The sequence below is a fragment of the Anguilla rostrata genome, chromosome 19, assembly GCF_018555375.3.
Source record: "Anguilla rostrata isolate EN2019 chromosome 19, ASM1855537v3, whole genome shotgun sequence".
Classification (NCBI taxonomy): Eukaryota; Metazoa; Chordata; class Actinopteri; order Anguilliformes; family Anguillidae; genus Anguilla; species Anguilla rostrata.
This window is the reverse complement of record NC_057951.1, coordinates 9,274,903-9,302,441: the sequence shown is the minus strand read 5'-3', so window position 1 is coordinate 9,302,441 and position 27,539 is coordinate 9,274,903. Positions and strand designations below refer to the sequence as shown.

Genomic DNA, 27,539 nt, shown 5'->3' with positions numbered 1-27,539 from the left:
CGCGTCCTCCTCTTGAGCCGTAATGGCTCCTGGCGGCCGGAATAACGCGCTGCCGTGAGCGGTCCGTTTTTTATCCGGCTCACATACCGAACAGGGTTTTTTTTCCCCAGTAATGGATTTAATTAAAAAGTCCTTTTCAGTGTGTTTTCCTGCCCCCCCCCCCCCCCCCATTCCCTCTTCAACCAGGCTGCCGCCAGAAAAATTGATCCATTTTTTGGTTTTGGAGGAATTTAATACAAAGAAATAGTAAAGGTACAAAACAAATGAGCGTGCTTTTCTCTAATAAAGTACTGTGACTCCGCGGAGGCCGACAGCGCTGCCTCTTTCAGAGTGATGTGTATAAATTACTTTCTCTAACAGATGGAATGGATTTCAAAATAAGAAATTCGGTCCACCAGCTGCACTGGTTAAAAAAAGAAAAGAAAAATCCTCTCAACTGCTTTCCATTTTCAACTCAAGGCCAGTAGTTTCCAGCAGCTTATTTTAATTATGAGATTGCTCGGGGAGACCCCAGCGAATGGATATTAAATTCAGAGGGAAAAGCATGTTTTTGAGATTCCAGATTATCTGGCCACACCCACTCGCCGGGCCCCTCACTCTGGCCCAGAGAGAACGAGGGCGACGGGCGGCCCCGCCCCAAAATGCCGACGGGACCTGGAGCTGACAGTGACACATGAGAAGCAGCGTCCCGGCCCGCGCGCTCACCCGCTTCCCCATTCAGCACGCCAGATGAGCCGTCTATAATTGATGAAGTCATCTCTCTTCGCCTCTCCATACCCTCTCTACCCTGTCACTCCTCCCCCCCTCCCTCCCTCCCTTCCTCCCTCCGTCCCTCTCCTCCCCTGCTCCGTGAGGGACGGCGTCTGCGTCCTCTCACCTTGAGGAAGATTCGTCCGGAAGCGTCGGCGTGCCGCGCAAACAGAGCTGCGTGCCGACGATTCCGAAGGTCACAAGTATCAACTGTCTCTCGCACAATCGAGGCCAGTCCGTCGGCACGGCAACGCAACGCAACCGGATACAACAGCCGGCGAAGCTGCCAGGTAAAGGTGGAGAATGTCACCAACAGCTCCAAGCCACTAATTAAAGTGCCTTCAACCAGGGGGATCCTGCTTGGAAAATGGAGTCAGTGCGTGTTGTATGTTCACTGAAACAGAAGCTTTTCCCACAGAAGAGCCTGGAAGGATCTAGAAAGGCTGTTTTAGGGGAATCTGCCATTCAACCAGACTTACACTAAACATCTATGTGCACATGTGAACGAACACGAAACGTCAATCGTTCTCCTGAAATGAAGTAGAGTCTTTGCATCTGAAGACCTTTGCTTTTCTCTCCCCATTTTCCCCCACACTTGTTCCCCGTGCTGAACGACATCGCTGCAAAAATGCAGGACGCTTCTCCTCACTTTCCCCACACACACTGCAGTCCCTCGGTCGAGCTGGTGACGGTCACTGCACCAGGACAGCTGCAGCCTGCGCTGGCAGCACAGCTGACAGCGCCAGTCTCAATATAAAGGAGCAGATAGCAATGGAACCACTTCACAAGATTCCTCACAGAGAAACAGCAAGACAACCTACATGTGCACAATAAAAATTGGTATAGTCCTCTCCCCCATTCATTCATTGAAGCAGTTTTGGCAGGCCATTTTGCTGTCATTAGTTTGCGATTGTTGTACGTTACATACATATTCATATATTCATGCTCCAAAACTGCGATACCAGAGCAGTGGGAAATGACAAGCACTACTTGTAGTGGCCTATTCCGTCTGAGCACTACTCAGATGTATGCGGTGCAGCTCGCGTTTCAAGATAATTGGTTTTGGTAAATGAGCAGAGAGTCGTTGAAGATATGTGAGTAACTTTAGGCAAATGCACCGAATGGCTCACGCTACTACGATCGTTTCCCACGTGACAGAGCCAGAAACGCCTTCAGCAAGCAGCCAGATGTTGATCAAAAACTGCCGCTTTTGTCCGTCTTTATTTCAATAATAGTGTTAAACACACGAACTTTACCACGTACGGTTACAACTTCATCCGAAAGTGAACTTATACGAAACAAACCGGTTTGATCAAAAGTGAAACCGCTAGATTTCAAGATTGCTACGCAACAAGTGACCCACGAAAACGACTCTGCAGATCCACGGTCGATCGCTATAGCCCCCTGTATTATCATTTATAACTTCCCTTTTATTTCGCATTGCACTTTTCTCCATATTATTATTTTTAGAAGCCATGGTTGAACAAATGATTGTTTTCACAACATGCCACCAAGTTCGTTTGTAAAGGGATCTAGATGTGCATACACATTCCGTAGGCTACTTGATCCAGATGCCCCTACTCAAAAGTAGCGCTTGTGAACTTGTGGTGTCATGAAAAGTACACCTTCAGAAAAATCTGACTCCTTACAGTTTATATATTACTGACCAAAAAGGCAAGCTTTCAACAGGCGCCAGGGAATCACAACGTAACATTCACTGGACGAAAGCTACCTTTCCCGACCATCTTTATCATTGCAACTAATCCAGATGTGAAGCGCAGAGAACCAAAACACTGCACACCCGACACACGGGCAAGCTGCTAATGCGTTTGCTTATCAGCTCTTAAAACAGACCAGAAACAGAACTTACTTGAAGGTGAGGATACACAGCGGTCTATAGGATTTGTGGCTGGTGTTATCAGCCATTCTCTTTCCCCAAAAGTCATTGAAGAAAATGTTGGCCAGGCTGGATCCCGGCCTGACATCGGGGTTGTTGATGATAGCCCAAACATCGTCGTGCACGAACTCCCCTCGCAGAGAGTTACTGTAGCACAGTGCGCAGACGAGGACCAGTACAACATAGCAAAAAACTCCTCTTCCTGGTCCGAAAAGCACGGACAGAAACAAAGGAGGTGTAATCTTCTCTCGGCGGTGTGCTGTCATGTTCCCCCTCGGCTCGCATGCTTGATATATTTGTTACAAATACTGTATCCGTGACATACCATTTCTCTCGCGGACATGCAGGCAGACTACAAGTAGCCAGCCTGTGAAAGCACTGTCAGAGAACGAGCGGCGAGCAACCGCCTACTCGCGCATGCGCTCTGGCAGAGAACGGTTCACTACTACCTGCACACGTTAAAGCCAATAAACCCGGGTGTTAATGAGTAAAACAGATGCTCGGACGAACTGCAATTGGACGGCTTAATGTGAGACATATCTAACGAGCATCAACTTAATAGACTTAATAGACATAATAATAATAAGCTTAATAGACACACAGAGCAATAAACATGAGTGTTATCCACTAAGAAGGAGCTGGCTGAGTGCAATCCGAGGTAGTTTATTAGCCTAACTTTATCAGAGTCTTGTTGCCATAAGCACTGAGAAATAATTTTAAAACATAACTTCAAGTAAAAACAAGTTTGGTTTATGTAATTTGTCTGTCACTCTTGAGCACATTTGAACCACATGAAATAGCTATAAAAATTTAAAAAAACAGCAACAGACCTGAACCAACTTTGATCTCTACTATCATTCAGACCAGATCAGAGGTTAATGCAACACACTTTTCACAAAACTATAATAAAAAATGCATTTTCATAACTGAATAGAGTGGAAGTTAAAAAGTTAATTCCTAATATTTCAGCGCTACTATGATAATAATATTGACTATAATCTATACTGCTATAATTTACTATAATCTTTACTATAATAACTATAATCTTTACTTTATCATGCTGGAACCGTACCATTTTGTTACTAGAAAGGGACAGACTGATCCTGCAAAAAGCTGCCTTACTGCCCCACCCAGACGCACCAGGCAGATGCTACCCCAACTTTCACCGGCTGTGCCAGGCGGTGCTGCTGACACATTCTTCAGTGTCCATAACCGTCCCCAAGTAATGTACAACGCCTGCAGAATATCATTACCCTTCCAGCGGCAATCTGGCACACCGTCATTCCAGTGAGCCGTGGTATTTACCCTCAAAACATTTATTATCATGATAGATATTAGTCACTTATATTTGCGTTGCATGCCAGACGGTGGCCAATCGGATGCGGACAGCCTGCTACTTAGCACAAGAAAGCCTGGTACGCTAATTCAGAGCTCCTCGAAGCGCTCGACGCTGACAAAGTGATGCAACTGTGTGCCAACGCGCTGCGCGGGACACAAACGATCCACTTTCAGAGCCAGAGTTTACGGTTTAGAGTACAGAAATCAGGTCTGCGTGCTCTAAAATGTAGTGCGTCAATCTTGGGATTACTGCTCCTACACCTAAGCCGAAAATCGACATCCTCCACGTTTCAAGTAAAAATCTGTTTCCAGTGCAAATGGACCGGCTGAATGTATCCAAACCCCATTGGCATGAAAGCAATTTTGCTCCAAATACAATGATCTATGTTTATTGCCTGAGAGCCCCATGGCTGACCAGCTGAAGGTGACAGATGGCGAAACTAACTGGATCAGCACTGCACACGTGCAACGCTCAGGTCCTAGCGGGGAATTTTTTTTGCCGGGACAACCACACATCCGTTCACCTGACAGCGTGCCAACAGCCTCTTCTCACAACAACGTCTCAACATTTGGTCCTGCGGTAAATTCCATGACAAATACCATATGTGCGCCTTCAGAGAAAATCCTCGAACGTTCGTCTCCAGGCGTCACCATGTAATTACGGATACTTTTTTTTTTTGGTGTCCCCCTTGTGGTCCCAATAGAAAACTGCACCCTCAAAAGGTATCTTGGGGACACGCCTGCTTTACAGCACCCGCTCTAGCGGTCTCCGTCCCACTTCAGCATCAAACAAAGCAAGAACCTTAATTTCCTGATAGCAACGACAACTCACATTTAACATTACATCATATTTATACAGTGACTTCCAAGGTCACTCTACAGATCCAGGGTTGCTGCATTTAGCAAACGACCATAATCATGTAAACCCACAGTCCCCTGGCTGAAGCATTGTTCACTTATCCTGTCCTCTGTGGTCAACTGTACCCAGGAAGAGGACTTAATAGATTAGCCGCATCTTTCCCTCTCTGTTTGATAACTGTGCCCCTAGATGGCATCTAATTATAATTAGGAATAATACTGGAGTTACGTGGGGATTAGTATTAATTGGATGAGATGCCTGCGTGGCGCTTTTTTAGGCTGAGCGCTGTGGGACGTGTTGCTCTTGCTCACCTTGTTCGCATCCTGAGGCGTTTACCTGGTTCCCGCAAGGCTTCCCACGCAGAAACAAAGATGGCCGCCGTCTCCCCTCCCCTCACCTGCACGGAGACGGCCTCACGGCCTCGCTCAGTTCAGTTGGCCTTGCGGTCCCGGGCGGCGAGGGCCAGGGTTGCCAAGGGGACGGTGTGGCACTCAGAAGGCGAGGGGGTGGTAGCAGCCTCACTCCTGAATGCCTGCGTGCAGTGTTGCATGATGGGAGTCACCCCCTTACAGTACCATGGACAACAAAGCTTCCTTCTGCAGCATCTACGGGCAGTCATTTTATTTACACACACACACACACACACGTGCACACACATACGCAAACACACACACACACACACACACTCTCCCATACAACACGAAGACCCGTTGTTTCAATGCAGCACGACACAATAATATTGTAAAAGGACACCGCTACAAGGACTTACGTTGCCGCCAGATTTTCTCCCAAATTACTTACAACTGGATCATTGATCATATATCACTATTGATTGCATGCCTTGTGGAAACGCATTTCTAATAATAAGTGAGGAAAAAGTGCAGGACACAGAGTAACTTTGCATGCAGATTCAAGGTTAGCGGCAGCGCAGGCTATCCAGGGCTTTGCTGTCCTGGATATCCAAACAAATTTATATCAAGCAAATCTGTCAGCCGAAGCCTAATGACTAAATTTAGTTTGTCTTCAGATTAATTCCTCCTGACTCACAGGATGATGGGTAAAGAATCAGGCCCCTGTTCCCCTGGAGACTGAGTGCGGCTCTGTAACCTTGACGAACAGCTGCAAGGTTGGAATTTTTTAACAAGGGAAAACAGGAACAGAAACAGAGTCCAGAAAAAGAGAGATCTGCAGACAGAACACAAACGCAGAGCCTTCCGCACAAATAAAATAAATTCAATGTTTTCAGAGACCCTGAGATGAGCAAGCTCATTGTGATGCTTTCCAAAACGTTTTGTTACCAAAGGTGTTGTGTGGTTTGTTTTTGTCGGGAGATTAACTGACTGATAACACGTGTACACACATGCCCAAGTGGTCTACCCCTTATAGGGGGCACCCCACATTGCCAAAAGAACAAGAACTCCAAGGCAGGGTTGGGAAAGCAAAACGGACTGGTGCAGAAAGCAAATTCGTAGCAGCACTCCAAAAACAAAATAAAACTGCAGTTGCAGTTTGGAGCTTCAAACGCTCAGGTGGCACCTCAGACCCGCCAAAACATCCATTTTCACAGAAATTCCACCGCCACTCTGTTCTCTTCAATGCGTGCTCCGGGCCTGAAGCCACAGAGCGACCGGGGTCAAGCCAGAAACGATCGGGGTCCCGTCGGAAACGCGCGGGTCGGGGAGCTGAAGCGCCGCCAGACGGACAGTAACGGGAGGCGGAAACGTCCAGACCCGCCACCTGTGTCTCCGCTGTGTCCCCCCCCCCCAGTATGAGGCAGATGTCATCAACAGATTTAATCTCAGCCAACTCGGAAGGGAGGTGAATATGTGTGTGTGTGTGAGATGGGGGGGCCAATGTGAGCAGGGAGACCTCACATTTCGTAATTGGAGAGGAAAAAAGAAAAAGGGAAAAAGCATTAAACGAAGGGGGAAGAGCAAACCTCTCTTGCTGCGTGGGCAGAGACGCAACTCTCTCGCTGGGAATATAAAATACACACCAGGCTCCGTACGGATACACCGGAACCAAGAAACCGTCCAAAATGGACAATAAAAGATGGGAAGTAAGGAGTTCCACTTCCCCTCTTGATGAAAAGAATGAAAATGGAGGGGTCCTGCAAGCAGCAGAATAAACGGTCTAAGTGCATTTCAGCTCTCGAGTGCTGCATGAAATATGGCCTGAAATGCCCTGGCGGCTCCACTACCTGCAAAAACACGCTCTCAGAGCAGATATCCCACAAAGACCAACGGCAGTTAGAACTGTCAGTCTTCTGAGTTTAGCTCATTGTAAATCCTCTGGCTACTGGGGAAAGGCGGTGTGGATCCGAGACTTCCTCTAGGTGTCGACTCTGGTTTGTGAGTCATGGATAATGGTAGGGCTGCGTACGCATGCGTGTGTGTGTGTGTGTGTGTGTGTGTGTGTGTGCCAAAACAGTTTAAGGCCGGACATAAGGACAGGACTGACATGGGGCCATGGCTGCATGCACGCACGCATACCACCAATTATACACACCCACATACACACATCCAGACACATTTCAGGCACGCGGCAGCAGCTGGCACGGTCAGAAACGGGACGACACACACACGCACACACACGCGCGCACACACACACACACACACACACAGAGGAGTGCCAGAGGCTGAGATCTGAACCCTGCATTCCTGACCTCCTGTGGGAATGCAGAACGCCAGCAGAAACAAACCTCAAGATGTTCCCATCAGCTGCTTCCAAGTGTCAAATGGCGCAAGAATGCAGCTTTGTCCTCCTGTCAAAGCCACATTATTTTTGTCTATTTGTCTTCCCAAAAGATCAGGGCAGAAAAAACAGGCCCATTCCACACCCAACAGCTCAGAAGCTGCAAAACAGATCTAGCGATAACTTCTCCATGACATTATCAGAAGAAAGAGCTGTCATAACCAATCAAGATAAGCAGGAGCAGCGCTGATCCACTCTACACAGATGTGCGCAACAGGAGAAACCACACTGTTCCACAAGCACAAGAGACCTGCACGAGCAGGACCAGCACTGTTCCATAAGCACAAGAGACCTGCACGAGCAGGACCAGCACTGTTCCACAAGCACAAGAGACCTGCACGAGCGGTACAGCACTGTTCCACAAGCACAAGAGACCTGCACGAGCAGGACCAGCACTGTTCCATAAGCACAAGAGACCTGCACGAGCAGGACCAGCACTGTTCCACAAGCACAAGAGACCTGCACGAGCAGAACCAGCACTGTTCCACAAGCACAAGAGACCTGCACGAGCAGGACCAGCACTGTTCCACAAGCACAAGAGACCTGCACGAGCAGGACCAGCACTGTTCCACAAGCACAAGAGACCTGCACGAGCAGGACCAGCACTGTTCCACAAGCACAAGAGACCTGCACGAGCAGGACCAGCACTGTTCCACAAGCACAAGAGACCTGCACGAGCAGGACCAGCACTGTTCCACAAGCACAAGAGACCTGCACGAGCAGGACCAGCACTGTTCCACAAGCACAAGAGACCTGCACGAGCAGGACCAGCACTGTTCCACAAGCACAAGAGACCTGCACGAGCAGGACCAGCACTGTTCCACAAGCACAAGAGACCTGCACGAGCAGAACCAGCACTCTTCCACAAGCACAAGAGACCTGCACAAGGAGTGGAACCTGCACTGTGATGATGTGCTTCCAGCTTATAAATCTACAGCCAGGGGCTGCAGTCCCATTTAGTCATTTTCACTGAAGCAATAAAAAAAGAAAGAAAAGAAAAGCTTGAAATGTCAGACTTCACACAGCTTTCAGATCACGAGCCTGGTGGGAAGAACCGCCTTTCATTTGCACAATCGCAGCACTGGCTCACAGACGGAGACGGCACGGTGAAAGGGAGCAGAACCCCAGGGCACTGCTGAGGGGTTCGCGGGTTCAAATCACTCGTGGCTCCCGTCTACTGTGCCCTGAGAAAGGGTACGAGTACAGGGTGCTGACCTCCAGCAGCGACCCGGTGAAAATGGGGCCAAGCAACTCGCCAGATGCGCTACTCCACGTGCCGAATCATGCGACAGGAAATGATCATGTCCTCATGACACTACTAAACGACGTCAACTGCATTTTGCACGAACGTTCATTTTTTAAATACGCTAACAAAATGTTTTTCTAGCGTTGGAACACAGTGTCTGAAAAACGAAGGGGGGGGGAGGGGGAGGGTTGTGATGCTGCGATTGATGTCTGATAAGAGATCAGTCCACGCAGTAAATCCCATCAGGCTCGCTTACTCTGCTGACATGCTGCAGCAGAGGCAATGAGAGCGAGTCCCTGTCCTGAGCTCACCTCTCGGGATGCTGTCATTCCACCTATTTCTCACACACACGCACGCACGCATGCACGCACACACACACACACACACACACACACGCCGAGCTGCGCAGGGGTACGACCACCCCGTAACGCAGCCTCGACGGCGCACACACACCTACGGGGACGCCACTCGGTCGCAACCGTCCCACCGGAGCTTCTGGCTGTCCCTCGATGGGGACGACCCCAAAAAGACCTGGCCCACAGCCGAGGGCAGCCCGTCCCGCCCCATGCCAGCCCGGCCCGGCCCCACGCGCGTGACGTCAGCCCCGCCGCGGAAGCCAGCCTCTCGTAATTTAATCTCACGACCGCAATCACCCGCTCGGGAGGCTAATGGAGCGCGGCAGATGTGCGCTAACGACGCGCGCTGAACACGGAGCTGATTAGCGAGCGGGCCGGCCAGGCGGAGCGCGGCGCCCAGCGCAGCAATAACAGCCTGAGCGTGAGGCCAGGAACCGGAGAAACACACGCCCGTCTTATTTTAGAAAACCGCTGCTTTGAACAGCGGGACAGGCCCACACCTGGCCAATGACTCACCCCCCACCACCTGGCCCAGCCATCGAAGGCCCCCACCTCGGGAAGTCGCAGCGATGTAGCGCAGCAGTTTGCCCATTTAAAGCCACAGTGTACTCCTGCCCGGTAACTGGGTGGGTTGCATACGCAAATGGAAACGCACGGCCATGTCACTCGCATACACACTGCTTGCATACACATGCTCATACACACACACACGCGCACACACACACACTTCCAGCTCTGCAAACACAAAATTGGAAACCCACAGTTATATGTTATATGATAATTTATGCGTTAAGTTACTCCTGAAAAATGAAACCTGTTACAAAAAATTCCTACAGCATTTATCCTGCCTGGCTCCTGGCTGGAGAGGACTGGGGGGGTGCTTAGTTCATACATCAGTCCAAGGGGGCAGTCCAATATGCACCAGGATATACTGACCCATCTACTGACCCCATAAAGATTGACAGACAGATATCACTGCTTGACCCTTTGACCCACAGGATACTAGTCCAGCCCAGATCCATCAGTTTTTAAATCTGAACAGAGGACACACACACCCACACGCACACACACCCACACACACACAAAGATGCATCAGCTGGTCACAGATCCAGAGCCCTAACCCTGCCCTCCCTCTCCCTCCCCCTCTCCCCCTGACTTCCTGGCACTGTCAGAGGAGCGGTCTCTGGGCTCCTGCGCGTCTGTAGTCCGTGGAATCCGTCCTGAGGTCCTCCCAGTGCCCCGGCTCCACTCCTCCTGGCGCTCCTCCCCTCCTGGCGCTCCGCCCCTCCGTCTCTCTGAAAGCGATAGCACGGCTCAGCTCTCCCAGCAGGGCGCTGGACGCCCCACTCCTGCTCTCCTCCCTCCCCAGATCGGGACGACCGACCGAAGCTGGGCCAGCCCGCACCGGGGGGCTCTTCCCGCTCCCATCTCTTCAGGAGAGGCAGATGCTAAACTGCCCCAAAATGCATACACCCACACGCCCCCCTGCCCCTCCCTCACTCACCACTGCCCTTTCACCCCCGTGCTCCTCCTCTGCTGGGCCAGGCTGTAGATCTCCTGCAGCTGCTTCTTCTGCTCTTCGCTGAGCGGGGCGGTGAGGGACTGGTACCAGCCTGCGTCCGAGCTCTGCACCCCTGCGGGCGGAGGAGAGGGCACAGATGCGCCCCACGATCACACTGCGTCCCCCGCTCACCCTTCAGCTCAGGAACCCACTTTAAACTCACGCGCTGAAATGAGTGACCCGAACTGGAACTGACGCAGCTGCTGCTACGCAGTGACAGACCTGGCACAGTCAATGTTGAATCAAATATTTCGCTTCGATATTGCCTGGTGTTGACAATGAAACAACCGCCTTCTGGTCAATGGAGGCTCAATTACACTAGGCAAGATCAATAGAGCACAGAAAAATATTAGAATCCAAAACAAATACGTATTTGACCCAGGTCTGGCAGGTGTACACAGTGGGAGCACTAGTGCAGCTGACAGCTCTGGTCCGGTGGACAGCAGGTCTGGTATTCTGGTAAGTGGGTGTGGTGCGGTGCAGTTCTGGTAGGGGGGACGTACTGAGTAGGGCAGCAGTGAAGAACTGGTACTCGTCCTCCCCGTTGTCGTAGTCCAGGGGGGTGCTGTACTCCTCCAGAGGGGTGCCCTCCAGACCCTCTTCATCCCAGTAGTCATCATCATCATCGTCGTCATCGTCCTCATCTTCGTCTCCCTGGCCGCTGGGCGTGCTGGGCGTCTCCTGCATCGCGTGCCTGTTCTCCTTCACCTCGTCTTCCTCACTCGGGATCTCCTCTGTGAGATAAGAGAGTGTGAGATCACAGAGCTCAGCTCTGTTCCTGCACAGCGCAGTGCTCTGAGCCTTCTTCCTGTTGCATAACTGGTTTCCCTTAAACTGGCCCCGATTTTTAAAAAGACCACAGCAGAGACAAAAGATAACTAGCCCTTTGAATATTTTTTGGAAGGTTTTGTCAGTGTTCTAGAACTCCACTGCTTGCAATTACCAGCAGCAATGGTTACATCAGCATTAGAATACTCAGTTAAGAATATTCTGATCACACACTCGTCCCACTCCATTGCGCCCACCCCACATCACCCTGGAAACGCCAGACGGAGGAGAGCAAAACAATTCGCCTAATGTTGGAGGCAGTGGTTTTGCCGGACCTCAAATGACACTGCACTGATAAATGCCTCGTCACCTAAATTTAACGGACTCTGCATTTATCCGTTTATGCATGAAATCTAACTCCTCGTTTATGAAGTGGAGAGAGTCTCCTGGCAAAAGGCTACAAAATGAGAATCCGCCCACTGACAGTTTATGAGATTGTTCAGTTGCTGTGACAGCAAAAGTGATCGCAGCCTTTTAAACACTATTAAATAGCAAAAAAAGGAAGTGAATTCAAGAGATCAGGGATCAGGAACAATGCTTCTGACGATAAAAAAGCTAGCTGCTTTCTGTGGTTTTGCACAACAAAATCCCCCAGATGTATCCTGCTGCTGTAGTTCCTCAATCAAATGTCCCACTTGTATTTTGTACGCTGCAAATATTCTTCTGTCCTCAGAGGCTACACCTGCCCATTTACCTTTCCCTCTTTAAACTTTAAAAATGAAGCCAACAGCATTCTGAAAACGTCAAGATACCAAACCAGGACCAATTCACAGGATGAGCAAGTTAATGAACGAAACCGGGTCAGAAGACGCGCCCTTCCTCACCGTCCTCCTCCTCTTTGGAGACGGGTCGTCGGGTCAAGGTGTCCGGCTTGCTGGTGACCCGGGAGGCGTACACCTGCTTGAGCCCCAGGAAGAGCAGCAGGACGGAGGGCACGATCTGGGCGGCCACGCCCTCCACGGCGGCCGGCCGGCTGGGCAGCTCCATCAGCACGCTCAGCCCGATGATGCACATCTTACGGTCATGCAGCCTGCGGGCGAGAGACCTCCGCTCACAACAGCACAAGGGTAAGAGAGAGAGAGACCTCCGCTCACAACAGCACAAGGGTAAGAGAGAGAGACCTCCGCTCACAACAGCACAAGGGTAAGAGAGAGAGACCTCCGCTCACAACAGCACAAGGGTAAGAGAGAGAGACCTCCGCTCACAACAGCACAAGGGTAAGAGAGAGAGACCTCCGCTCACAACAGCACAAGGGTAAGAGAGAGAGACCTCCGCTCACAACAGCACAAGGGAAAGAGAGAGAGACCTGCACTCAGGTAACAGCACAAAGCTTCTCTTCAGGCTACACAAAAACAAATAGCCTTTTCCAGTGTAAATATGCCCCATATAGCAGTAATGAGGAGCAGGAAAGGGGAGCTCTGCTCATCTTAATGAGTTCTCCCGGGGGTTAGCATTGTTTCAGCACTTCATTGACCTGAACGCTACTGTCAGTCTCCGGTCTCTGGCAGTCTGTGCTGCAACTGGCGCAGTGAAGCGTTACGATTCCAAACCTGCAGAAACCGGCTATTCCTCCCCCTGCTACCTTTCACTAAGCCCCGATTCAGGGGACCCGTTTCTCCCCGACAACACAAGACCGGGGTAACACGTGGGGCAGTGGGACGCGTGGGGCTGTGAGAGATTTCGGCGGGAGCCGCACCCCAGGAAGAACTCGGTGTCGTTCATCCACTGGTTGACGAACTGGGCGGTGATGGGCTCGGGGCTGTGTGGGAAGCGGATGCTCTCCAGCGTGTGCAGCAGCAGGGCGGGGCTGTAGTAGAGCGCGGCGATGGCCACCTGCAGGCACATGGTGCGCAGCTCGCTGGACTTCACCGCCCGCGTCAGCCGCTCCAGGACCGCCTCCACGAACAGAGGCACGCACTGGCGGCGGGGGACAGAAGACAACGTCAGCCGAAAAAAAAAAAACCCGCAAGTCAACTTCGCCTACATTTCCCAGACTCCTCTTCCCTTTACCTGGTCGATGCCCCGCCCTCTACACTGCAGGATGATCACCTCCAGCAGCTTGGCGGCGTGGCACTCGGCATCTTCACCCGCGTCGCTGGTGAGAACCTGTGGGGGGAGGAGGAGGAGGAGGAGGAGGAAGGGTGGGTGGGGAGGGCGTCAGAGGACACCAGAATGCGTCCCGCAAGCGTCGCCATGGTTACCGCGATGGCGCTCACCTTCTTACACATGGTGTAAATAACCTCCAGGTGCTTGGGATTGGAGAGCAGCATGTCCGTGTCCACAGTCACATAGTTGTGTAAGAGAGGCATCATATCTGTGGGGACACAGCCAGTGGGAGTGTTATCATCATGCTCATCCCCCACCTTCTGTTTTCCATTAACACAGTCCTGTCTGTCAGTTTAACGAGATGGCTGGAACAGCGTTCTATTGATCCTGCCAGTTGTCATGGAAACTAGTTATCACAGAACAAACTGAAGGCATTGCAAACTTTATGTTTATCGGTTATGTTTTTCAGCTTTGTGTGCTGACCATTTCAGTTTTCCAACCCGTCTGCTTCAAATGGCCTTGGAGAAATGAACTAATGTGACCCACTGCTAGAGGTTTTGTTGAGAGTGCTGAAATAGTATCTGTACCTAGATTATCGTTTGAGGACAGCACACAGTACACAGATCGTTGCTTATGAGAGGTGAAAATCCAGTTTATCTATTTAACCCATTACGTAACTGAGAACCTTTGTCTCTGTATTGAAAAGAACCCAGCAGACTGTCAATGAGATCATAATCATGTGACCAACATAAGTGTGTAAACCCACAGTACCTGTGAAGTAGTCCAAGCAGTCGTGCTGGAACACATCGTACAGCACCCCCAGCAGCTGCCACATCTGGGGCGAGATGGTCTGGCAGGTCAGCCCAAAGGCCAGCGACAGGATCTCCTCATAGAACTCTGGAGGGATTCAGATTCCGAGACTTTCAACTCACAGCGAACGACACAAATGAATTCTACAAACCTGCATTTAAAGCCGAGCTCAGCCGGAGGAAGACAGGCCGCGGGCATCTAACCGACCAGCAGGGGTCGCCAGAGAGCCCTGAGACGCGGATCCCGGCCTGACTGAACCCTCTCTGACCCCGGGGCAAGGCTACCGCCAATTACCGCGGTCAGTGCACTGGCACAGATGGGGCTCAGCCCTGGAGCGCAGGGCCCATCCGCGCGCTAGGACAGCGGCTCACAGGCTCACGAGCCGCCCATCGGCCCCGAAGCAGCAATATTCTTATCACACTCTCTCCACCCAGGAATAAAACCCATTACGCCTTAACACTCTGAGGCACACTGCGGACTGGCGATGACGGGGCCTTCCGTTTATAAGAGCGTTAGCAGTGTGGAGATGGGGGGGGCGTCTAAATAGCCTGTGAGAGCTCACAGCTTATTACCTGCAGGAAGGCGCTAAAACTCATTAGGGACGTTCGCACCAGCATGCAAATTACACTCGGAATTCCTCCATTAGCAGATAACTTCAAGAGAGCGGGGATCCAATATGACATTGACCAGCGCGCGTATTCCTTATCGGAGGGAAGAAAGACGCGCTCCGCAAAATAATTCGCCCGGGTCTTCTGACGCCATCCGTAACACGCGCACAGAATGAAATATCTACAATAACGCAGAGGCACAGCTCATTGCCTGTTCTGATGTTTATACATACGCACATTAAAACAGGCAATGAGCTGTCTCTGCCGCTATTACTCTGCTTTAGAAGACGGACGGTCTGCAGAGGGGATATGCCTTGGCATTGGCCGAGCCTGCGGTGCACTAGAAGCATATTAAAAGAGGGCATAAAGCAGATCTGAGGGGACGTTCTGAATTCTCCTTGCCCTATTAAGGCCAGTGGTAAAGGCTGCTCATTAAACACAGCATCAAGCATGATAAACACCGGACAGGACACACTTCCTAAGGGGGGGAAAGCCTGTTCTTTTTTGGGGGGGGGGGGCCCAGTGAGACTCCTTCACGCCAGCAGGGCAGCATGGGAACACCAGGTCACTCTCAGGACCGGAGCTGTGCGCTGTGGACCGTGCCACGTACTGGCAGTGAACAGGGCTCGCTTCAACCTGCAGGAGCTGACGTGAGCTGTTCTCTACACCACACACACACACGCGACTGAACCGTCCTATACCAGAGGTAGCAGACCAGCGATCACCTGAACACACACACACACAGAGACCACACGACACAACAAGCGCACACAAACAAACGCAGGTCCTATACCTATGATGGGTTTTTGCAGAACCAGGCCGATCACCTGCAGACAGATTCCCTCCAGCTGCTGAGTGATCTGCAGAACAGAGAGAATCCACACTGAGACTCACATCTCCTCCAAACACACACACACACACACGTACACATACAGGGGAGAGGGGGAGTGCAGAGGCATGTGGAGAGTGAGTGAGTGAGTGAGTGAGTGGGTGAGTGAGTGATTGAGTGGGTGAGTGTGTGAGGTGAAGGGTGGACTGGGTGCTGCACACCTCCTTGTGGTCCTCCATGACGGTGAGGATGGTGTCGATGGTGCTCAGGATGCCCAGAGCCATCACCGTCTTATCCTCACTGTCCTCATACTCCTCACTCTGCAGAACCTTAGTGAAGATCTCAGCCTGAAGGGAGACACCCAATAAACACATTTCCTGTTACACTGGGCCCACAGGCTGACACACTTCCTGTTACACTGCACCAACCAAGTGACACAGGGAAAAAAACCAGCAACCAGCAAAACGCATCTCATTATTTTTCCAACTGCTCCCTGTCGGCGAGAGAACAGAAAAGGGAAACTAGATTCGGTAGCTGGAAGTTCGGAAAGATGCTTGCTCTTCCATGCCCATGAATTTCTGGCCATGGCATAAGGAAAATATCTGTACCTTTAAGGCAAACGTGCCTCAGCCATGTTCTTAAGGGAAAGGAGTGAGTGGACTGGCCTGCCTGAGGAGGGGCCAGCGCAGTCCTGATCATTACCAGTAGACTGTGAAATCACAGGCTCGGGCCCAGACAGTAATGGAGTCATTCCAAGCATTCACAGAACGGAGGAGAAGGGGTGGCTACTTCACTCAGGGATATTATGTGAGTCTGAGAGCAGGGCTGGGGTCATACCAGGTTCTGTGTCGTTTCTATGGCGATAACGGCCACCTCCTCGCTGTACTCGCAAATCATCTTCTGGATGACGTTGGTGAGGTCATCGTTCTCCGTCTCCTTGACGACATGGAGCAGCTCTTGCATCACAGGACGGATGTAGGGTCGGATGTACACCTTGGCTGGAGTAGAGACATCACACACACGCACACACAAACACACAGAAGCACAGACACAGATGACATCTGTACCCCAGCCACTCATTTAAACAGCTTTTGTCTGTGGGTGTGGCTGAGCTCGGCGGGGGAGGAGCTCTGGGGGGCACTGACCTTGCTCCTGGTTGCTAACGAGCGTCTGCAGGGCGATGGCCGCCTCCACTTTGACGGGCATCTCCTTGTCATTGATGAGGTCCTGCCTGACCAGCTCCACGGCATTGCGCAACACCAGCTCGTTATGGAACTGGAGGGAGCTGAAGGAGTGAAGAACCCAGCAGGACTAGAGCGGAGAGAAAGGGAGATAGAGAGGGAGGGGAAAAAAAGCAAACAGAAGAAAAGGCAGATAACAGACATAATATTCAGTTTCTCAGCTGGCCCAATGATGACATCACAATAGAGGTCTGTGAACATCAGTTCCCACGATCCTTTGCAGCTGGCTCACCCTGGCGCGCAGATAGCCCAGGCTGGAGTTGAGGAGCGGAAACACGTAGTTCTGCAACATTAGCTCCATCTGCTCCTTGTAGCCCTGCTTCTGTGGGAATCGGGACAAAGCAGAGTCACTGAAAACAAGAAACCTGCTCTGTATGCATTTCATACCCACGCTAAGACAATCAGTTTGCTTTGTGGCTCACCATATTTTGTTAGAAATCTAATTTAAGTGGCATGCATCAATGTTTGTACTGTGGCAAAATGACAAATGAACACTAAAGCAGTATAATAAATACATTTTTGTCTGGAGGTGGGGCTGCTTCGGTCAGGTAATGGTCCACATGGTACAATTTCTGCATTCGGACTACTGACGCTTTTTGATTGAACACATCATGCATTATTAACTTCTACCAGACAGCCACAGTATCCACGTTTTTCCATAACTGACCCTCCAATAACTCTTAACCTCCCAGGCAGTGTTCACCACCCTACAGACGGGTCGTTACCTTGAGTAAGAGGTCTGCCAGCGAGCCAATCACATGCAGCGCTCCGTCCTTCCTGCGGGGATCTGAGTTGGGATCCATCAGGATCTGATGGCAGAAATCCATCATCTTGGGCAGAACCTACAGGGGAGGGGGGTGGAGGGGGGTGGGGGCGAGAGTATGACGTCAGGTGTGCCGCTCTGACAGGCGAGGCTCGAAATGATCCGGTTCTGTCCGGTTCGCTCACCTCCTTCCGCTTCCTGGCCGCTTTGCACAGCAGACTCTGAGCAGCCGTGGTGGGGAGGGCGTGGTCGTCATACACGTCTGCAGAAAACAGACACCGACTGTGTCACTGCGCTGCTGTCAATCAGACCGAAGGGGCGGAGCTCTGCTCAACATCTAACCTCCTCAGTCTCTTTACCTTCAGTCCCAGCCAAACTCCCGCCTGCCACATATCCCACAATGTGCTATAATTTCAGACACACCACTAGAGGGCAGGCCATGCCCAGGCATAATCTTCTATTAACACAACACCAGAATGCGAACAAAGCCGTTAATGAATTGCTACGCTGAGCTAGGCCTCGCTCCCACAGCACAGGAACTGTACGGCTGGCAGTGTGGAGCCCTGTCCCGCCCCGCCCGCCCAGTCTACTCACTGAACTTCATGCGGATGTACTCGTAGGGATCCTCCTGCCACATCTTCTCGTCCTCGTCCTTGTAGCACATGAGGGGGAAGATCACGTCCTGGCTGAGGGTCTAGTGCGGGGGAGAGAGGGGAGGGGGAGCGGGCATCAGGGACGCGGCTCGGACAGACGCTGACTACACAGAGCGCATGGGATCAGCCTCCAGCTGGTCTGTAACAGAAGGCCATTCCCCCATGTCTTACGCATGAATATCACCCTCACTACCTCCAGCTTACGCGCTTTACACTGAACAACACAACATCTATGACCTGCATATTACGCAAAACATATGAACACTATAGGAACACTACCTCTGATATGAACATCACACGTTTTCCAGTAACACACTTCCATGGAAACTACTCGATAGCATTACCTCTTCACAACAATCTTCAATGAAATTGATTTACTTTACAACATTAATTAATGGAGTACAACACAAGATTATGTGCCCTACATTTGCAACAGCAGTACTTATAAACATTACTGCGTGACATGTGAACTCCAGAGCGGCTTGTGTCACACGCTGGCTGGACAGCGGAAGCCCTGCTGGATCTCCCACCTGCATGTGCGGCTTCATCTGCTTCCATGTGAGGGAGTGGGACACGCCCTGGTTCAGGTAGTTGAGCGCCTCCTGCAGGATGTGGGGGGTGACGTACTGCTTCTGCCTGTGCTGGTGAATCACCTTCAGCAGAACCTGGGAGCCACAGAAAGAAGTGGAGGAGTCCAGCAAGCACAAAACGTTCTCACAACGGTACAGGAAGGAAATTCCACAAATACTGCTGGTGGTCATCACAGGAATGGCCTTGTAGTTTCACAGAAAAATAAAAATGCAATTAATTAAAATGCTAAAATACAGACAACAGCACTAATTACAGCTTTATGGAAATAAAGAAATAGATACATTTTAAAAAAGCACTGACCACAGTGGACACAGCAAGCTAGAAACACATTCAAGGTGCAAGCAATTACTGATCTAATTACTGGATCCACCTGTGCACCAATTAGGGACAAGTCACCAATTAAGGACACATGATCAAGATCATTCCAGAAATATTTTCCCAAATTCAATTAATCATTTGCAGTGCTATGCTGCCTCCTTGTGGTAGAACAGAGTAACCTACAACAGGCATATTACACAACTACAGCTCTGAAAGGGGCTCAGAAAAGAACCACATCAGACTGTTAGTGAGACAGCCATTTACTGCCCAAAGAATGTTAACATGCATACTCAGTTTGAAGAGCTCAGATATGATTATTCTATTCCAATGCATCACCCTAATGTTCAGATATAATGCTAAATGTAGAACTATTTTTGTCACTCTTAACAAAAAACTAGTGCTCGACTAAAACAGACAATATTTTTTACGCAGGTACAACAGTTAATACACACGTACGCGCACACACACGCACGCACGCACACACACAGAACAGCCCAACTCTAGGTACCTGCTGGATCCCCACAGCGTAGGTCTTCAGGAAGAAGTCTGCAAACTCCGAGTACTCCTTGGTGACGTTGCCGGGGCTTCCGTACCTGTGAGGAGCGTAAGCGTCAGGACAGCAGAGAAGGGGAGGCGGCTCTGTGCTGCCCCGCCCCCTGCACTCTTTACAGGGAAACCAAACCAAACCGGAATCTGACATTGTTGGACTTTTATGGTTAACCCCGGCTACTACATTGAGTGGGTTTCACTTTCCTGTTGATGCAAAATAAAGCATTGATAGGGGGGATTTTTCCAGAACAGGGGTTGCCTGCAAGCTGTTTTTCTGCTATATTACAGGTGCAAATATCATCCCCCCCCAAACCCCCCTTACAAACCCTCTCACCTCTCAAACAGCCTGGTGAGGATGTGCAGAGCCCACTTCTTACACTTCCACCACACCAGCTCTGGGCGGTCATCCTCGTCCACCTCCATTGTCTCCTAGCAACCAAAACACAGAGCCAAATGTCCTTCAAGCTTGCCCATCCATTCCCAGCAGACTCAAAAGTTATGTTCCAGTTCTGATAATATGATCGCACTCTATGACCTGAGGGTAAACTGAGCATAATGAGCATGTGATAGAGGAGGATTCTAGGTAATGGAGTTCTGTGGGGAAGGACTTTGGTACCCTGGCTCAAAGACCAGCCACCGAGGCACCACACAGGCCCATCGCTCTTACGGGGGGGACGTCCCGATCCACGACGGCCCTCAGGATCTCCATCCACTGCGTCAGGACTGTGTTGTTGATCAGCTGCAGCGGCAGCGAGTACTGCAGAGAGAGAGGAGTCACATGACCAGCGAGCACAGGCTACTCCCACCACACAACACAGCAAAACTGATGTGCGCAAACTGGAAAATAATTTTGGGGCACGTCTACTAATTGGGACACATCAATATGCTGCTAAATTTTTCCACTTTTTTTGCATAGAGCCCTGAAACACAAGGCCACCCAGCCATTCCACTGCCACTTGGCCACACCCCTCTCCCGGTCTGGGCCAATCGCCTCCGCGGGTGCCTCACCTGCACGAGCGCGTGGAAGATCTTGAGGATCTGCTTCTGGACGAGCACGGAGAAGACGGTGGCGTCGGGCAGCAGCTGGGTGACCTGCTGCTGGATCCGGGGCAGGAAGACCTGCATGGCGGCCATGAGTGGATCCCGCTCCTCCACCTTCTTATACCTGGAACCAGAGGAGGGCCCCGGACACCAGCCTGCATCAGCACTGAGGGCGTCCAGCTCTAACGCACGCTGCAGCCCTTTCACAACCAATATACACAAACTCCAATAACAAAAACTCCTTATTTCAGATGCTTAAGTCCTAATAACCCTCAATGGCATCTAATAATATTCATTTTAAATAGACTGAAGGGGAAAGCGTGTTTCAACTGGCTAGCAAGTGGACACAACACAGCATTCCTCTGGTGACCGTTCTGGACCAGCGATGACAACAGCTCCTTTAGCAATGGGTCCCCAGGAGGGACAAACAGCGCAGGGCACTCACTCGTAGGTCTTGACCAGCTGGTAGAGGGCCAGCAGGCTGCCGTACCAGCTGGCGGTGTTGTGGGACTGCAGGTACAGGCCGATCTTGTCCACGATGGCTGTCCAGCGGCCGGGGAAGTCGTGCTTGATGATGGCGCGCAAGCAGACGGTCAGCTGGGCCCTGTCAATCAGTGCACGCGCACACACACACACACACACACACACACACACACGAGTGCCTCTGTCAGCAAGGGTTCTCACACAGACCACACCTTCTTTCATCCACTGACATAGAGGGGCAAAGCCAGCCAAAAGTAACATTCACTAATGATTTGCGGGACAAGGAACAGCTAACTCTATTGCAATACCTTAGTCTTATAATTACATCTGTCCAGAACTACATTGTTATTCCCTGAACACATTACCTTTTATATATGATCATTTCCAGTATCACCATTAGCTACCCATGCAGGGTTAACTTACAGTACAAGAACGGTAACGTTAGATACCCAGCTAAACTGCAACATAAATAAATTTAAGTTTACGTTAGCAAGCTACCTCAAAGTAATAAAATTATTTCTGTTAATATTATAAACTATAACTGAATCCCCAGGCACAGTTATACCAAAAGGCTAACGAGCTAGAGTTAGCTAGCTGGAGAGCCTTGTGTAGGCCTAGTCAGCAATTCGTTAGACGCCATTATAGTTTTAACGTTTGACTATATTTTAGCTAAAAACGAGGACGTTATGTCACCAGCAAACACCCTGGCTAGCTACTTAAGTTAGAATAATCTTGTGGTAACTGTTTTTCTGGCTATTTGTAGCAGCTTCAGTATTTTATAGATTGTGACTATCATTAACTAGTTCGGAAAAATATTAACATTTACCCACATGCTAATTATCGATACCAGACTGTCCAGCAACCTAGGCCTGTGGCTAACCCTCAATTCTACCTAGCTATAGGCCTACTAAGGAGTTAGCGCACTAGCCAATTTTGCTAACAAAGCTAATTTACCCACACTGTTACTGTACTTCCAACACTCGATAGTTTGCTAGTTTGGTTAAACACTGTAGCAATTATGAAAGTCTAACTTCGACGTAAAAAAGTAACAAGTCCTCGAATGTAGCTAGTCTAATTTATTTGAGATGAATCCAGTCAGGATATGAAAGTGAATTTTAACGTTTTAAATTCATTTAAACTGAAATTAAAGGTAAATTCCTTGCTTACCTAACGATAACAGTTCACACCTGACGAACAAGGTGAATACCTGGCAAATTAGGCTACCGAAAAAATTTTCATGTACTTTTTTTTCCCGTTACATTGAACTCAATGCATGCAGTCGCCCTCTATCGGTGAGAGAACATAATTTGCTTGTTCTCAACGCCAAGTGATGAGAATCGTAATAGAGAATCTGTCTGTTGTCTCCCCCTGGTGGTGACAGTACGGAATCTGCCCATTGTCTTCCTCTGGTGGTGATAATACGGATTCTTCCCGTTATCTCCCCCTGGTGGTGAGAATAGAGCGTGACAGTTTGTAGTCCTATGTACGCTCTATGGTTGTTTTCCCCGGTTGTGAAAATACTGAGTCTGCCTGTTATCTCCCCCTTGTGGTGAAATAGAGCGTTACAGGTTGTAGTCATAAAACACGGAAGTGAGTTCGCATTTGAGCAAGCACATAACAGCTGCGAAATCCACGGCTGAGATATTAATTGGTGTAAATTATCTCGTAAAACAAAACGTGAAACGCTCTTATGTTCATAACCACGCTTCCTTATGGGAAGAAAGCATTGGAAATCTGCCGAGGGAACCCATGGCGGAGGAAACTTCCAAGTTAGCCTACAAAAAGACGCCATCACTGTAAATCTCACAACGGAAGCTGTCAGTTGTCTTCATAGAGCGTATATATAATAGAGTTCAGTGGTTGTCTACCCCTGGTTGTGATAATACAGAATCTGGCTGTTATCTCCCCCTGGTGGTGAAAATACGGAATCTGCTTGTCGTCTTTCCCTGGTTCTGAAAATATAAAATATGCCTGCGTTGTCTCCCTCTGGTGGTGAGAGTGCGGAATCTGCCTATTATCTCCCTATTGTTGTAAAAATACAGAATCTGCCTGTATATCAGTTGTATATCTGTACTAATATAATAATTAGTATTTATATTACGATATAACATCAATATATGAATAACATAATTAGCATGATTATTATATTCATTGTGATGTATAACTGCATAAACAACATGGTTTTGTGCCAATAAAATTAAAAAATTGTGGTGGCAGCGGAGAACCACACCTGATGGACTCAGGGCTCTGGATGATGCCCTCCACAATGTTGTCACGGATCTGCTGTCGGTCGTTCTCGTGGATGTTGAAGGGGAACACCGCCCCCCCCAGGGAGGGCTCTCGATCCTGCCAGTACTGGCTCACCATGTTCTTCAGGTAGATGGCAGCTGGGCACACAAAGATGACATCACTGAGACCAATCTGCTCGCCCCCCAGGGACACGTTTTGGCTGCTTCCACATACTTCAAATTAATCATTTCTCCTTCCTTGCCCCCTTCATCACCTTTGGGCTTAGAACTGAATGCCTTGGCAGGGAATGTTAAAATAGCCCTGTGAAAAATACAATAAAATATGTATCTTTAAAACAGTGGTCTCCAATGCTGGTCCTAGAGAGCTACAGGGTCTGCTGGTTTTCATAGTGACTGCACTTCATGAATCAATTAGAGCAGTTGATTACACAGTTAACTCAACTCACCTGGTGTCTTGGGTCTCAACTGGGTGACTATTTTAAGGTGAAAACAAAAACCAGCAGACCCTGCAGCTCTCCAGGACCAGGGTTGGAGACCACTGCTCTAAAAACATGAAACTCACGGAAAACACCTACCTGCTTGTCGCACCGGGAACTCCACCTGGTCAGAGACAATGATCTGGAGTAAGGTGGGGGCAAAGTTGATGATCTTATATGACTGAAAAGACACAACATAAAAAGAACAGGAGTTATTCCTCATCCAGACAATACAGCCAATCAAAGCAATGCACCGCCTTCATACGAAGGTACACTTAAAATAGAGCGTGACCAAATGCAGGCCAACTCTCCATCCAAGTAGGAGAGTGTGCATTGAAGGAACTGATTCATAAGCATTTTGGATGTTGCCATAAAACATATCCAACACCTTGTTAAAGCGTGTGGGACATGCAACGTATTGGTGATAATCTTTTTAGAGTTTGGTCCATAGAGTAATGGTTGAGGTCCCCAAGGACAAACTGACTGGGGAGTCAGGAGATAAAAGTTCTAGTTTGTGCGCAGTGTTAATAATGTGATCAGAAGCAGAACTAGCATTTGCCTTTGGGTGGATACACACAAGTATAAAAAACAACTGAGGTAATTCCCTTGGGAGAATGGGAGGGGTGGTCTATCTGAAGGGGTGGCTCAAGGCAATAACACACCACAGAACTGCACAAGTGTTTGCACTGGTGGGAAAGTGATTATGCAGTCTATTCGCATCGGCCCTGAAACTGTTCTACCACCAGGACAGCCTTCTGCACACGTGCTTTTTTAACAGTGAGCAGAAACCTGGGTTACACTTGATTGCATCATGAGCTGCATGCAGGGTGTTCTAATTGTGTGTGTGTGGCAGGTTATTACAGGCCAATATAATTATCACTGTAGGAATTAATTCAATGCAATAAAAATGACACAAACAACCGACCATTAACATCATCACTGCGATAAAATTATCCAGTGATTTATAACCCTATACCATCTGCTACAAATCTAAATCCTATCAAACAGCCAGTGACACTAAGTTCCTCATCTCCCCTTAACTAAAGTTACTGCGTCCCTTTTGCCACATACAGATAGCATGCTACATCTCATTGCAACGTTAGGTTGTCTGTGCAGAGTTGCGTATGAAAACAAGAACAAAATGTGTTGACTATACGGTACACAGTAACGTAGCTAGACTCTCCTAAGTGCATACCGTACGGAACCTAAAACTATATATGAAATTCCCAATGCCAAGACCCGTAACAATAGCCGTGGTCGCTTCAGAATGGCAGAGGCTAACAAATTGTCAAGAGTGCACGGATGCAGGATCTCATTCGCTGTCAATGCGACTGCCTCCCTTGTCTCCGATTTGTCGCGAAATTTTGAATTCAGTGGCAGCAAATGAAAGGGACCAGAAAACAACTGCATCATGCAAGTCGCAAACAGCATCAGAATGCACCGAGCACCCCCAACACCACCACTCATTCAGGCAAGGCCTTAATACCCAAATCACACACACGCTTGACCCTCTTTTCTGTGAATGGGTCCTATTGCTCCCCGAGAACAATAACAACAAAGTTACTATACAGATTTCGCACGATTGCCCACCTGATTGAGTTCATTTTCCGCTGCTATCCTCAAACTGGGATCTATTGTCCCCTTCAGCGCCTGGATTATTCTGTTAGGATCCATGGGTCTTCTGTGTGTTGCGGAATTGTTTCTGTATACAATTATCCTCGCTGTAGCGGACGGGCTCTCTGACAGCCCTGCCCCATTTTACCGGTAATCAGCAGGCGGCGGTCGCAAACCAGTGAAAACGTCGACGTTTTACGGCAATGTTGGCATGTGAATGCAGTCAAGCACACAGGATCCAGTCTGAAATGCTATAGCGGTTATTAGCATTCTCAGTTCAGCCAAACTGCTTTTCAGTTCATTGTTTGTGTCTGGAGATAGTACATGTTCGATTCTCTCAAGATTTCTACCACAGTTGTCAATGGAACGACGTTCTCTCTCTCCACAAATTCCCTGCTCGTTCAATTTCGTGGCATTTTCTCGTGATTTTCTCGATTACCGGAAACGACTATTGTGGATAGCTGAAATGTTCGTTTTGACTAGGAATAATTGAATTACGTTTGTGGATATCTGCAGTTGCATCGTTTCTAGTCATAATTCTAATTGTAGATATCTGAAATTTCATTTTTACTAGTCATAATGCCAATTGTGGATATCTGAAATGACAATCGTGGATAGGAAGAATGTCATTGTGGATATCTGAAATGTTCTTTTTGACTAGGAAGAATTGAATTACGGATATCTGCAATACATACCCAGTCTAGCTATTAAATGTTCAAATGGTCACTTATGTTTAAATCCTTAAAAGTAGCTATATCTTAAATTGAATTTTGACTAGGAGAAATAAAGTTATAGATATCTTGAAATACAATTTCTACTAGTAAGTATGTGATTGCAGATATCTCTAATTACCATTCTGACTAGTGAGAATACTAGTCAGATTATATACCTCGCAATTAAAGGAGATGACTATATGCTCCGAAACATGAATTAGAAAAAACTGGAAAGCGAATTGATGGAATTTAAGAGGGAACAAAACTGAAGTCAACTTTAACTCCCATCTAGATAGAATCTTGCTTTATGATGGGACTTTCTGAAATGGAGCATTGTAATTCAGGACCATGTCAAATGCAACAATATGGACAGCTGGACAGATTCAATGCTAAATAAACTCTGGGAGAATTGTGTGTGACAACCCTTTAACAGTGGTAGGCATGTTCAAATTTGCTTCTTACCAGGTATATTTGACTGTTAGTAGTATGAGCTTTTCCACATCCATCGATTATCAATACTGTACCTGTACACACTGGCTGTAAAATATTACCTGTCAATTTTGGTGTCCTTAGCTGGAGTTTAAACCTGAGATTCAAGCCTCTAGACCACATAACTGCATACCAACTGGACCAGCAATCCAAAGCTGTGGGATAAGGATTAGCTGTCCCAGTTGACATGCAGAACTTCTGTGGTCTAAAGGTTTAAACCAGAGATTGAACCTCCAGCTAAGCACACTGCAAACTGACCCAAAAAGTGAAATCTTGAATTCGGTAATATTATGGAACTTTAGTACCCTCTAGTGGTACGTAAGACACATTGCATATGGCCATGTGTTCATTGGATCTCGTATGTATAGGCAATAATTCGCAGACCACCCCTTACACAAGTGACTTCACTCTTCCAAATTGAACTGTGTCAATCAAACCAAAACAAACCAGTAAAGTCTAATATACTGGACCTGTAAG

At 48.9% G+C, this 27,539-nt stretch overlaps 2 protein-coding genes across 6 annotated transcripts in view; both read right to left on the bottom strand.

Moving 5' to 3' along the window:
• tmtc1 (transmembrane O-mannosyltransferase targeting cadherins 1) overlaps positions 1-7,638 on the bottom strand; it is a 59,360-nt gene extending 51,722 nt beyond the window's left edge. For 2 of the 4 annotated variants that reach the window (XR_010327509.1, XM_064319675.1), the window contains exon 1: positions 2,621-3,525. Coding sequence is in view for 2 of the 4 variants with exons in the window: in XM_064319675.1 (XP_064175745.1) it covers positions 2,621-2,913 (293 nt within the window). In the remaining 2 variants the exon portion in view is untranslated. Of the gene's footprint in view, positions 1-2,620; positions 3,527-5,155 lie in introns of those variants that run through there. The other 2 variants (XR_010327508.1, XM_064319677.1) reach the window with 2 other exon arrangements.
• Positions 7,639-9,963: 2,325 nt separating this feature from the next.
• ipo8 (importin 8) lies at positions 9,964-26,214 on the bottom strand. 2 transcript variants are annotated; one of them, XM_064318531.1, is made up of 25 exons: positions 25,837-26,214; positions 24,346-24,427; positions 23,752-23,908; positions 21,484-21,642; positions 21,006-21,162; positions 20,665-20,754; positions 20,332-20,426; positions 19,957-20,041; positions 19,070-19,204; positions 18,481-18,580; positions 18,072-18,148; positions 17,849-17,965; positions 17,356-17,445; positions 17,028-17,193; positions 16,720-16,880; positions 16,104-16,229; positions 15,847-15,913; positions 14,407-14,532; positions 13,806-13,903; positions 13,600-13,695; positions 13,286-13,506; positions 12,414-12,619; positions 11,265-11,495; positions 10,705-10,834; positions 9,964-10,493 (listed from the first exon to the last, which is right to left on the bottom strand). In XM_064318531.1, coding segments are annotated over exons 1-25 (3,057 nt in total). In that variant the 5' UTR covers positions 25,921-26,214; the 3' UTR covers positions 9,964-10,492. The 2 variants fall into 2 exon arrangements, with proteins under 2 accessions (XP_064174601.1, XP_064174602.1); XM_064318532.1 differs by lacking the exons at positions 23,752-23,908; positions 24,346-24,427; positions 25,837-26,214 and adding an exon at positions 22,689-22,806 and having other exon boundaries at positions 9,964-10,495.
• Between the last annotated feature and the right edge of the window lie 1,325 nt (positions 26,215-27,539).

Bases quoted from the DNA above. Each gene is read 5' to 3' on its own strand.
- ipo8 (XM_064318531.1), bottom strand. From the start codon at position 25,920: ATGGATCCTAACAGAATAATCCAGGCGCTGAAGGGGACAATAGATCCC. The intron at 13,904-14,406 runs GTACTGTGGGTT...GTGTCCCCACAG, and splicing joins CTGCTTGGACTACTTCACAG to ATATGATGCCTCTCTTACAC. The intron at 12,620-13,285 runs GTGCGGCTCCCG...TCTCGCCCGCAG, and splicing joins GACACCGAGTTCTTCCTGGG to GCTGCATGACCGTAAGATGT.